Raw genomic sequence first — 13,436 nt, forward strand, 5'->3', positions numbered from 1 at the left:
GGCCAATTAAGGGCCACCCGGCAACAGGTGACGTCACAGACTGAAATTTCATCTGTCAAGAGGTCTTGACAGATGAAATATCAGTGTTTCACAGCTGTTTGAAGCTGTCAAACACTGACAGTCTGACTTCTAACCTGAGTCCTTCTACACAGACTCAGTTAGAACTCTCACCGGCAATGAAAGCTGAAGGCTGGCACTTTTGACAGCTCGCAGCCATTTTGCTTTCAGTGCCGGCTGAGTGATGGACCCCCGAAACCTAGAGGAAGAAAGGCTGTTAAGGTAAGTACAGGTAATTTAAACTTCTTTACACACTTTAGACACACCAAACACACTTACCTTTGCACTCATGCACCCATCACTCACCTGAACACCGACATCTCGACCCCTCCAAGTCCTTCAACCCGACAGCCCGCCTGCTCTAACCTGGCGTGGTTTGGAGCCGTCGGGAATCCCACACGACACCCCTCAAAATAGGGATTAGGCTAAAAACTGCCTGTTAACGACCTGTTAACAGGCAGTTAATTGGCACTAATCCCTTCCCGCCTCGGGTCGGCGGGTCCCAGTGCGGGGCGGGTACCCGCCTCCTCTGAAACTTACGTGGAGACGGGTTTTGGGCGGGTTGGTGTCAGGACCCCGAATTCGGGACTTTAGCCCCCCGCACGCCTAAAAGCCCGCCTCACGGCGCACTGAAAATCAGCCCCCATGTCTCTGGATCATTAGTCCAGGCCTCTGAATTACTAGCCCAGTGACATTACCACTATGCTACGGTACCCCTATTGAATGCGCCTCCACTGCCCTTTCAGGAAATGCATTGCAGATCATAACAAAATTGGAGTAAAAAATTCTCATCTTCCCTGGCTTTTTTGGCAATTATCTTAAATCTGTGTGCTCTGGTTACCAACTCTCCTACTAGTAAAAGCAGCTTCTCAATATCTACTCTATCAAAATCCATCATTTTGAATACAGTCAATTCAGTAGCCATTTCTTCTCCCTTGGAAACCAAACATTTCAGCTCTCCACAATCTTCCCAAGTGGCTGTCCTAAAGCAGCTCTATTCAAATCTGCAGGATTGTGGCTTCCTCTGGGAGTGCCTGGGCCAGGACACTTGGTGCATGCCAAGTGTACAACTCCAGCTACCCAGAGCAGAGCGTTGTTGGAAAAGGGTAGACCATAATGTTTCCATTCACCTACCTCTGCAAGTTCACTCTAGACACAAACATTCACTGCTAAAATCACTTCTAATCGACACTGGGATAAACACGTGGTTACGATTGCTGGAGGAAGGCAGTACAAGAGTGGGAAGCCTCAGTCAAGAAGGCCACTTGTCTCTATTGGGCGTACTGTAGCATAGTGGTAATGTCACTGGGCTAGTAATCCAGAGGCCTGGACTAATGATCTGGAAACGCGAGTTCAAATCCCACCATGGCGGCTGGGGGAATTTAAATTCAGCTAATTAAATAAATCTGGAATAAAAAGCTAGTATCAGTAATGGTGACCATGAAACTACCGGATTGTCGTAAAAACCCATCTGGTTCACTAATGTCCTTTAGGGAAGGAAATCTGCTGCCCTTACCTGGTCTGGCCGATATGTGACCCACAGCAATATGGTTGACTTTTAACTGGCCACTCAGTTGGATTTAAGGTGGCTCACCACCGCCTTTGAGGGCAATAAATGCTGGCCTTGCCGGTGATGTCCACATCCCGTGAATATCAAGAAAAATCAATCTGCTCAGTGATGAAACACTGCCCGTCAGACTGCAAAGAAAACCTCTCTCTTGCTCTTAGTGCAGTCCAAAGTTAAGCAGACCAGTGGACACAATGCGGGAGGCCTCCTCCCGTGCCAGAATCCAGCCTTGGAGATGGAAATCTGGCACAGACTGCCAGATCATGACTAAAGCAGCATTACACGAGTTGCCAGCATTGAATCCAGACTTCCATGTTTACGCCAGAAAACTAGAGCTGGTGCAGCTGCGCTTCAACTTTATCTCGTCAATCTACAAGTCTGGGCAAAAACACCAGCATCTCACACACCACCTTCCATATGGAACTCTTTCCTAGAGAGTGTCGCACCTGGAACTCCTCGCCTCGTGTGCAGATTTTTTTAAACATTTAGCAATCTCGTGCTGAACCAGTCACGCAATTTATACTCCAAGCATTAGTCATGGAACATAGATACAACAGACAGCTTTTAAAATGTAAACCTCCTCATGGTTTTGTTTGTATATTATCCAAAACAGCAGCTGCAACAGGGTTTGACAAGTATTTAAACTACAAACGCAGCCTCATTAGAAACATTGCCCTCCGTTAGACACGGATATAAATCTGGATGTCATTGAGGTACAAGTTATACAGTGCAATCGCCGGAACCCACCATGACGCTCACTGAAGCCGGGTCAGGTACGGTATAAAGCTGCCATAAACCAGCTCCAGGTACGAGAGTGTGCGAGCACAAATACTAACTCCAGGGACCTTCTGAAAATATTCACCGACACATTTGCAAGTACCCCATGTTTTTAAACTTACAATTATATATTAGTATACAGCAACAGTGCTGGTTGTTCTTCAAAAGATGATTTAAAAAGTCAGAAATACCCCTCACACTTCCTCGGGGGGGGGGGGGGGGACACCTCAGTTACAATGGTCTGCGCCATACAAAATACCCTAGTCTTATAACATGGTCTCATTTCACAGAGCAGTACCAAATATAATCCGGTGGATCTGCAGGTTACATAACACCAACTAAAATTCACTACAGAAAAGGTTAATATAAATCTCTGCCACACCTTCTAACCTAAAGATTCTTTAAAAAAAAATTAAGTTAAATATTATAAAATGTGTAACCCTTTACTTCCTAACAACCACTTTATAGCAGCAAACTTGTGGAAAGGAGGGCTGCATAGATAAATTAAACTACGTGAGCTTCTCTCAAAGCTCTGGACATTAGACCGGCATTCAACCGCTAACACACTTCAAGCAATCTGTTATACTGCATGAGCAGCACAATACATTACTAAACTAGGTGGTCCTCTGTGTCAGCTCCTTCAATGTGAAATCTGGTTTCAAAGCCACTCTCTCAATAGTTCCCCAGGCTCTAAAATGAATTGCATATTTACTTCCCAGTGAACATGACTTCACAGCACAAAAATGCCCAGAAGTCAGCTCTAATTGATACGATGGCAATCTCACAAAAGCACAGAAAGGAGTGGGCAACAGAAAGTACATGGCGCTATTCTGAGGCTCAGCCACAATATTGGGCCAGTGTGGAGAGCGTATAACATTGCATTTAACCCATACAATTATATCTGACCTGGGAGTGCTTGATGTTAACACAAGCTACAAAACTGTTCCTTTCGGCAGCAGAGATTCTAAGATTATTAAAATATAAAATACTCTCTCCCCACCTGGTTCAGTGTATAAATGCAGCACTTATTGCGGTACTGAGCCATTCGGATCAAGGTTTTATCGCTAGTCTCGTGCTAAAATAGCTAATCCCATCAAGGGTGGGGGGGGGATAAAACATCCAGGGCTCCCTCTCCTTTTTGCTAGCAGTCACCCCACTGGAAAGCCTGTATTTGGCCATCAGGTGAGGATTCCCCCATAGTTGAACACTATCTACGAAGAATGCTTACTTGGACCAGGTACCACAGGACTCAGCCTGGTAAGAAAAAAAAAAGCATTGCATTTATATAGCGCCTTTCACAACCTCAGGATGTCCCAAAGCGCTTCACAGCCAATGAAGTACTTTTGAAGTGTAGTCACTGTTGCAATGTAGGAAACGCGGCAGCCAATTTGCGCACAGCAAGCTCCCACAAACAGCAATGTGATAATGGCCAGATAATCTGTTTCAGTGATGTTAGTTCAGGGATAAATGTTGGCTGGGACACCGGGGATAACTCCCCCTGCTCTTCTTCAAAATGGTGCCATGGGATCCTTTACATCCACCTGAGAGAGAGCAGGCGGCGCCTCGGTTTAATGTCACATCCGACAGTGCAGCACTCCCTCAGTACTGCACTGGACTGTCAGCCTTTGATTATGTAAGCAGAGAGTCCAGCACACAAGTGGTTTGGGGTTTAAGTTGAAGGTGACTATAACTAACTGTGATCAGTCCATCATCCTGCTGTGCTTCACTTTTCACACTGATTTAATAGATAACCTACCTGGATGAGGCACTTGCTAACATCACTAGCACACAAAGCCTTGTTGCACGCACTGGCACTGGTGATCCAACACGCAAACAGCACTGCAGCAACTACGAGTACTGCAACATATCCGGACTTCTTCATCTTTCTCAGATGAGACTATCAATGCCTGGGACTGCCAAGCTGCACTGGAGGGGGTGGAAGGAAAGTGCAATTTTAAAAACGTGCAAAGAATTCATATACATCATGGTTTGTCTGAGCTACAATCACAGACAAAGTTGGCCATTTTAGTTTCCCCTTTGTATTCTTCTCTATTCGTATGTTCAAATATACAGAAGTGAAATAAATTTTGCATTGCATTATAAATACTGTGGCGCCAAGAGCAGGTCAGAGACTAGGTATTCTACAGCAAGTGTCTCACCTCCCGACTCCCCAAAGCCTTTCATAGATGGTTACAGCACAGAAGGAGGCCATTCGGCCTGTCGAGCCTGTGCCGGCTCTCTGCAAGAGCACTTCAACTAGTCCCGCTCCCCTGCCCTTTCCCTGTAGCCCTGCAATTTTTTTTCCTTCAGGTATTTATCCAATTTCCTTTTGAAAGCCTCCACCACCCTAATGGCAGCACGGTGGCAGAGTGGTTAGCACTGTTGCCTCACAGCGCCAGGGACCCGGGTTCAAATCCGGCCTCGGGTGACTGTCTGTGTGGAGTTTGCACATTCTCCCCGTGTTTGCGTGGGTTTCCTCCGGGTGCTCCGGTTTCCTCCCACAGTCCAAAGATGTGCGGGTTAGGTTGATTGGCCATGATAAAAAAAAAAAAATTGGCCCTTAGTGTTAGGGGGGATTAAATACGCGGGATTACGGGGATAGGGCTTGGGTGGGATGGCTGTCGGTGTAGGGACCGGGTGCTAGGGTTTGGATGATCAGCCATGATCTCGTTGAATGGCGGAGCAGGCTCGAAGGGCCGAATGGCCTACTCCTGCTCCTATCTTCTATGTTTCTATGTTTCAGGCAGTGCATTTCAGATCCTAACTACTCACTGTGTAGCCACCATCTACAAGGCACAAGTCAGGAGTGTGGTGGAATACTCTCCACTTGCCTGGATGAGTGCAGCTCCAACAACACTCAAGAAGCTCGACACCATCCAGGACAAAGCAGCCCGCTTGATTGACACCTCATCCACCACCTTAAACATTCACTCCCTCCACCACCGGCGTACCGTGGCTGCAGTGTGTACCATCTACAAGATGCACTGCAGCAACTCGCCAAGGCTTCTTCGGCAGTACCTCCCAAACCCGTGACCTCTACCACCTAGAAGGACAAGGGCAGCAGGCGCATGGGGAACACCATCACCTGCAAGCTCCCCTCCAAGTCACACCATCCTGACTTAGAAGTATATCACCAACCCTTCATTGTTGCTGGGTCAAAATCCAGGTCCTCCCTCCTTAACAGCACTGTGGGAGCACCTTCAGCACACGGACTGCGGCGGTGGCTCACCACCACCTTCTCAAGGGAAATTAGGGGTGGGCAATAAATGCTGGCCTTGCTCACATCCCATGAACGAATAAAAAAAAAAGATTTCACACATTTTTATTTCAATGTGGTCCCTCTTCATGCACATCTCAATTACTTTATTGAAATTAGCACTGCTGGTACTGAAACCTTATTCTGTTTCAACAATTCTGCCAATTGAAATTTTGTAAAATTAAAAACAGTAAGTGACCTTGCAGTTCACCCCACCCCGGGATGCCATTTTAAATGCGAACAAGGGTTAGCAGACTCCAGCTGTGCATTCCTACCCACCTGCAATCTGACCTCATTTCCCAGGCTTGTGGTACGAGGTATATGACACACAATTATTTGACTAACACTGCAGTCCAGAGACAGGGTTCCACTGGATAGAATCACTTGTCTCTGGTTGGAAATTTAAACAAAATTAAAAGATGAAAAACAAAAATTCTGAAAAAGATTGTTTTTTTTTTGAAAGAGTAAAAACAGGTAGGAACATGTTATCTGACTGAACTCAAAGGTTTAATGGTTACATATTAGTAAAGTTTTGAGCAGAAGACCACGGATCCATCCAAACCTGCCACCTTTACTGTGATTCACAGAATCATAGAAATTTACGGCACAGAAGGAGGCCATTCGGCCCATCGTGTCTGTGCCGGCCAAAAAAGAGCCAGCCAGCCTAATCCCACTTTCCAGCTCTTGGTCCGCAGCCCTGCAGGTTACGGCACTTCCGAGTACTTTTGAAATGCGATGAGGGTTTCTGCCTCTACCACCCTTTCAGGCAGTGAGTTCCAGACCCCCACAACCCTCTGGGTGAAAAAGGTTCTCAACTCCCCTCTAATCCTTCTACCAGTTATTGACCTCTCTACTAAGGGAAATAGGTGCTTCCTATCCACACTATCTAGGCCTCTCATAATTTTATACACCTCAATAAGGTCTCCCCTCAGCCTCCTCTGTTCCAAAGAAAACAACCCCAGCCTATCCAATCTTTCCTCATAGCTAAAATTCACCAGTCCTGGCAACATCCTCGTAAATCTCCTCTTTACTCTCTCTAGTGCAATGACATCTTTCCTGGAACGTGGTGACCAGAACTGTACACAGGACTCTAACTGTGGCCTAACTAGTGTTTTGTACAGTTCAAGCGGTACTGCTCTTATATTCTATGCCTCGACTAATAAAGGAAAGTATCCTGTAATCATTTTTAACCACCTTATTGACCTGTCCTGCTTCCTTCAGGGATCTGTGGACATGCACTCAAAGGTCCCTTTGTTCCTCTAACTTCTGGATCCTCCCATTTATTGTGTATTCCTTTGCCTGTTAGCCCTCCTCCAATTGCATTACCTCACACTTCTCTGGATTGACTTCCATTTGTCACTTTTCTGCCCACCTGACCATCCCATTGATATCTTCCTGCAATTTACAGTTTTCTTCCTCACTATCAACCACACGGCCAATTTTTGTATCATCTGCAAACTTCTTAATCATGCCCCCTGCATTGAAGTCTAAATTATTGATATATACCACAAAAAGCAAGTGACCGAGTACTGAGCCCTGTGGAACCCCACTGGAAACAGCCTTCCAGTCACAAAATCACCCTGCGACCATTACCCTTTGCTTCCTGCCAGAGACAATTTTGGATCCAACTTGCCACTTTCCCTTGGATCCCATGGGCTTTTACTTTTCTGACCAGTCTGCCATGTGGGGCCTTATCAAAAGCCTTGCTAAGATCCATGTAGACTACATCAAACGCACTACCCTCATCAACCCTCCTTGTTACCTCCTCAAAAAATTCAGTCAAGTTAGTCAGACACGACCTTCCCTTAACAAGTCCATGCTGACTGTCCTTGAGTAATCCGTGCCTTTCTAAATGACGATTAATACTGCCTCTCAGAATTTTTTCCAACAATTTGCCCATTCTAGGATTAATGGCCCTTTATCTCTTTTCCTTATAGGAATGCTATCCTTTCTTAAACCCAGAGGGGGCAGGGGAGGGGCAGAGGGGCAGGGGAGGGGCAGAGGGGGCAGGGCAGGGGCAGAGGGGGCAGGATGGCAGGGGCAGAGGGGGCAGAGGGGCAGGGCAGGGGCAGAGGGGGCAGGGGAGGGGTAGAGGGGCAGGGGAGGGGTAGAGGGGCAGGGGAGGGGTAGAGGGGCAGGGCAGGGGCAGAGGGGCAGGGCAGGGGCAGAGGGGCAGGGCAGGGGCAGAGGGGGCAGGATGGCAGGGGCAGAGGGGGCAGGATGGCAGGGGCAGAGGGGGCAGGATGGCAGGGGCAGAGGGGGCAGGATGGCAGGGGCAGAGGGGGCAGTGGAGGGGAAGAGGCAAAGGAGGCAGGATAGGGGCAATGGGGGGATGCCAGGGGCAGAGGAGGGGAAGGGGGGGCAGGGCAGGAGCAGAGGCAGAGGGGGATGCCAGGGGCAGAGGGAGAATGCCAGGGGCAGGAGAGGGGGCAGAGGCAGAGGGGGCAGGGCAGGACAGGTGCAGAGGGGGGCAGGGGCAGAGGAGGGGGCAGGGCAGGAGCAGAGGCAGAGGGGGCAGGACAGGGGCAGAGGGGGAGTGCCAGGGACAGTGGGGTAGAAGAAGAGAAGGAACAGGGGCAGAGCGAGAGAGGAGGGTCAGGGGAGGGGAGGCAGAGGCGAGGGCACAGAAAGGGTATCACTCTCTCCCCTCTGCAGCAGTAAGTCGCAGAGTAGACATCTTTAAACACTTTTGCTGTTCTTATTTCTCCCCAACCTTCAGGAGGACTTGGCAACAATAACTGAACATGTCGGAATTAATATCAAATCGGCGCTTCGCCAAATATCTGTGTAATTGCACTTTTCGAGATGCCAGAGTGAAAACTAGTCGCAGACTCCCTGACAACAGGATGAAAGGAGGGGGGTGGGGGAGCCCGATCTCCAGAGATGGCTCTCCCCTTTCCATCATTCGATTGTGTTTTCGAAAAGGAAAAAAGGTGATTTACATTAAAACACACGCGGTGAAATGAGCTCACTCACTCGGAACAAATAAAAAGGAAGGCAACTTAGAAATAAGAAGTCGAACAGCTACCACGGAGGCAAATCAACCCAGCTTTAAATTTAAATAATTAAAAAAAACCAGGAGCTGGTTTTTTTTTAAATCTTTAACTTATGGAGGAGGCGCAGCGAGAAAGCGCTTCACAACTGAAAGGTTTGAGACACCAAACAAAACTACACACACACACACAAACTCCACTCCTGCAAAATAAAGAACTTCCAAAGACCCTACGAGCGGCCAAATATGATGCAGGAGGCGATTTTAACCGTGTTTAACATACAATAAAGAGCTCACAGGGCGCGCAAACATTGCCTCCCTCCCTCCCTCCGCCATACACTTACCCTCCCGCAGTCCGGCGGCGCCCACACTCTCTCTCTCTCTGCTCCGAGAGCAGCAACAACACAAAAGCCGCTCTCCGCCTATGCAACGCCGAAGTTTTGGAGTTGAACTGGTGCGAGTCCCCGCTCAGCAGGGGGAGGGAAGCAACGCCTGGATACGCCTCGCCTCCCTCCATCCACACAACATATTGCAAGCATGCAACGATAGCTCTAAGCCGTTTCTTTTTAATCATTGCCACTTTTTTTGCATTTTCTATTAGGGTAAGATTTTGTTTAAACATTTTTCCTCCCCCCCCCCCCTCTCCTTTTGGGTGTGGAAATTACAGCCACTGAAAACGCCAGAGATTCTAAACTCTTATCAAAAAGTCAAGAAGTTTTTACCATATCTCTTATTGCTAACGCTGATGCTTCTTTCTGGCTAAAAGGAATCAGAATGGGCAATTTTCCCCGGGCGGCATTCCTCTTAAAATTTATAATATCGACTGGCATTTTTTTTAATATAAATCAAATCAAATCAAATCAACTTTTATTGTCATTGTTAGTGCACAAGTGTAGTACAACGAAATGTAGGCTTGCAGCTCCCGAGAGTGTACATTTAGATTAAGACATTTAAACATGCAACATACATTTGGCTTGTAATACATTAACATAAACATAACCATAATAAAGTGCATTGGCAGATGTGCAGGCTTTAGAGTTTATTTGTGGAGTTCAGTAGGATGACAGCCCTGGGAAAGAAGCTGTTCCTAAATCTGGTCGTACAGGTGCCTTTCGCGACCACCGGACGTCCCAAAGTGCTTTACAGCCAATGAAGTACTTTTTGAAGTTGTTGTAATGTAGGAAACGCAGCAGCCAATTTGCGCCCAGCAAGCTCCCACAAACAGCAATGTGACAACGACCAGGTAATCTGTTTTTTTTTAAGTGATGTTAATTGAGGGATAAATATTGGCCAGGACACCAGGGAATAACTCCCCTGCTCTTGCTTCAAAATAGTGCCATGGGATCTTTTACATCCACCTGAGAGAGCAGACAGGGCCTCAGTTTAACATCTCATCTGAAAGACGGCACCTCCAACAGTGCAGCACTCCCTCAGCACTGCAGTGTCAGCCTAGATATTTGTGGACATCAAGTTTCTGGAGTAGGACCTGAACCCACAACCTTCTGACTCAGAGGCAAGAGGTGCTACCACTGAGCCATGGCTGACACTCGTTAATTCTCCTCTTTTATCATTATTTCTGAGTGGACACCACATTGGAGTACTTAAGCAACAATTCTGCTGCCTGGATAGGTCTAGCTTCCTGCAATGCAACCAAGAAAGATTGTCCCATCTAGGGTTGCTAGCTTTCGATTCCATATCCTCTCCATCACCAAAAACAGAGGATGCAATCACAACTGCTCTACACTCTGCACTGAATCACTTAGATGGTAAAGAGACCTACATCAGAATGCTGTTCATAGACTACAGCTCAGCATTCAACACTATCGTCCCCAACAAGCTGGCCACCAAACTCCACACTCTTGGCCTGAACACTTCCCTCTGCAACTGGACCCTGGACTTCCTAACAAACAGACCCCAGTCTGTCAAATTAGGTAACCACACCTCCCCCCTCCTGACCCTGAACACGGGGGCCCCACAAGGATGTGTGCGGAGCCCTCTCCTCTACTCCCTCTTCACCCACGACTGTGTGGCTGTTCATGGTTCCAACACCATCATCAAGTTTGCGGATGATACCACGGTAGTAGGCCAGATCACCAACAACGATGAGTCAGCCTACAGGGAGGCGGTCCAGCATCTCGTGAAGTGGTGCGCCGATAACAACCTGGCCCTTAACATCAAGAAAACCAAAGAAATCATTGTGGACTTCAGGAAGTCTAAAGGCGGAAGTCACACCCCCATCCACATCCATGGGGCTGTGGTGGAAAGGGTGGACAGCTTTAAGTTCCTCGGAGTCCACATCACGGAAGACCTCTCCTGGTCCCTCAATACCTCCTCTCTGGTGAAGAAGGCCCAGCAGCGCCTATATTTCCTAAGGAGGCTGAAGGGATGTAACCTGTCACCCCTGATCCTCTCTAACTTTTACCGCTGCACAATAGAGAGCATCCTGACGAACTGTATCACAGTATGGTATGGCAGCTGTAGCTACTATGACCGGAAAGCCCTGCAGTGGGTAGTCAAAACTGCCCAATGCATTGCCGGCACCCGGCTACTGACCATAGAGCACATATACCAGAAACGCTGTTTACGGAGGTCACGGACCATCATCAAAGACCCTACCCACCCCAGCCACAGTCTGTTCGCCCTCCTGCCATCTGGGAGACGCTACAGATGCATTCGCACCCGTACGACCAGATTTAGGAACAGCTTCTTTCCCAGGGCTGTCATCCTACTGAACTCCACAAATAAACTCTAAAGCCTGCACATCTGCCAATGCACTTTATTATGGTTATGTTTATGTTAATGTATTACAAGCCAAATGTATGTTGAATGTTTAAATGTCTTAATCTAAATGTACACTCTCAGGAGCCGCAAGCCTACATTTCGTTGTACTGCACTTGTGCACTAACAATGACAATAAAAGTTGATTTGATTTTGATTATGATTCCACCTCCATAATATCACCCGTCTCTGCCTCAGCTCATCTGCTGCTGAAACCCTCATCCATGCCTTTGTTACCTCTAGACTTGACTGTTCCAGCGCTCTCTTGGACAGCCTTCTACCTTCCGTAAACTTGAGCTCCTCCAAAACTCTGCTGCCTGTATTCTAACTCTCACCAAGTGCCGTTTAACTATCACCCCTGCGCTCGCTGACCTATCCTGGTCCGCCGATGCCTCGATTTTAAAATTCTGATCCTTGTGTTGAAATTCCTCCTTGGCCTCGCCCCCTCCCTACCTCTGTAACCTCTTTCCAGCCCTAGAAACCTCCGAGATCTCCGCACGCCTCCAATTCTGGCCTCTTGCGCATCCCCGATTTTCGTCGCTCCACCATTGGCGGCCGTGCCTTCAGCTGCCTGGGTCCTAAGCTGTGGAGTTCCCTCTCTAAACCTCTCCGCCTCTCTACCTCTCCCTCTTCCTTTAAGTCGCTCCTTAAAACCTACCTTTTTGACCAAGCTTTTGGTCACCTGTCCTAATACCTCTTTATATGACTCGGTGTCAAATTTTGTCTGATAACACACCCGCGAAGTGCCTTGGGATGATTTTACGACATTAAAGGCGCTATATAAATGCAAGTTGTTGTTATTGTCAACCCGCCAGGATTGTCGTGGAGTCTCCAGGAATTAATCTCTTGGATCCGGCTGCGAGCAACTGGGGAGAAAAATCATAGGAACATCAAAGAAAATGGTGTGGTTTTTTTTTTTCACTTTCGATTTATTAGTTACAAAAACATTGGCGATGGGGAAGAAAGGCTGTTTCACTGGGCGGGGCAGTTGGAGACAGGAGGTCATGTGATAAAACCGCCAGGAATACCGTTAACCAGTGTCGGCAACCCTAGTCCCATCTGTTAGTGGTTTACTGTGTGCTGCATGACTTCGCTCTGCAATAGGGACATCAAACGGAGCCACCATTGGATCAGGGCCTTTAGCATGATAAGGGGAAGGAAGCTAAGGGCAGAAAGGATGATGAAGAAGTGAGAGAGTTCCAACAGTTGCATGCAGCCAGAGATCTTTGGCAGCAGCTTATTGACAAGCATTTCAATATCTATCACAGTCATTCCACCCTCAAATAAACTGCATGCGCCTAAAGACCAATTTTGTTATTCTTGTCAACTACCATTGCAGGATCCCGGCTACTTCAGGAGCACTCTCTTTACAAAAAGAGGTTTCAAAAAGGATTATAATTGTCATGGCTGATAACAGTTCTGAATAATAATTCTCACCCTGGTGAGAAAGCCTTTAATACTTCTCTCAACAACAGCAAATTTATATAACACCTTCAACATAGAAAAACATTCAAGTACTCTCTTACCTGCTCACGTGTTCCTACTGGTGCTTTCCTGTGTAAAGCTGTGGCTCAGTGGGTCGCACTCTCGCTTCTGAGTCAGAAGGTTTGTGGGTTCAAGTCCCACTCCAGAGATTTGAGCACAAAAATCTAGACTGACACTCCCAGTGCAGTGCTGAGGGAGTACTGCACTGTCGGAGGTGCCGTCTTTCGGATGAGACGTTTAACCGCTCTTTCAGGTGATGTAAAAGATCCCATGGCACTATTTCAAAGAAGAGCAGGGGAGTTATCCCTGGTTTCTTGGCCAATATTTATCCCTCAATCAACATAACAAAAACAGATTATCCGGTCATTATCACATTGCTGTTTGTGGGAGCTTGCTGTGTGCAAATTGGCTGGCGTGTTTCCCACATTACAACATTGACTCCACTTCAAATAGTACTTCATTGGCTGTAAAGCACTTTGAGATGTCCAGTGGTCGTGAAAGGCGCTGTATAAATGCAAGTTTTT

At 47.4% G+C, this 13,436-nt stretch overlaps 1 protein-coding gene across 1 annotated transcript in view; it reads right to left on the bottom strand.

Annotated features, from left to right (window-relative positions):
- The window catches only part of LOC147114593 (twisted gastrulation protein homolog 1-like), an 81,007-nt gene extending 71,831 nt beyond the window's left edge, over window positions 1-9,176 (bottom strand). Inside the window, exons 1-2 of the mRNA XM_085992372.1 lie at window positions 8,994-9,176; window positions 4,158-4,327 (exon numbers count right to left, since the gene is read on the bottom strand). Coding sequence (XP_085848498.1) covers window positions 4,158-4,283 — 126 coding nt within the window. The 5' untranslated portion in view covers window positions 4,284-4,327; window positions 8,994-9,176. The remainder of the gene's footprint in view (window positions 1-4,157; window positions 4,328-8,993) is intronic.
- Window positions 9,177-13,436: the final 4,260 nt, after the last annotated feature.

The sequence above is a fragment of the Somniosus microcephalus genome, chromosome 7, assembly GCF_052327205.1.
Source record: "Somniosus microcephalus isolate GS21.2 chromosome 7, FLI_Smic_1.0, whole genome shotgun sequence".
Taxonomy (NCBI): Eukaryota; Metazoa; Chordata; class Chondrichthyes; order Squaliformes; family Somniosidae; genus Somniosus; species Somniosus microcephalus.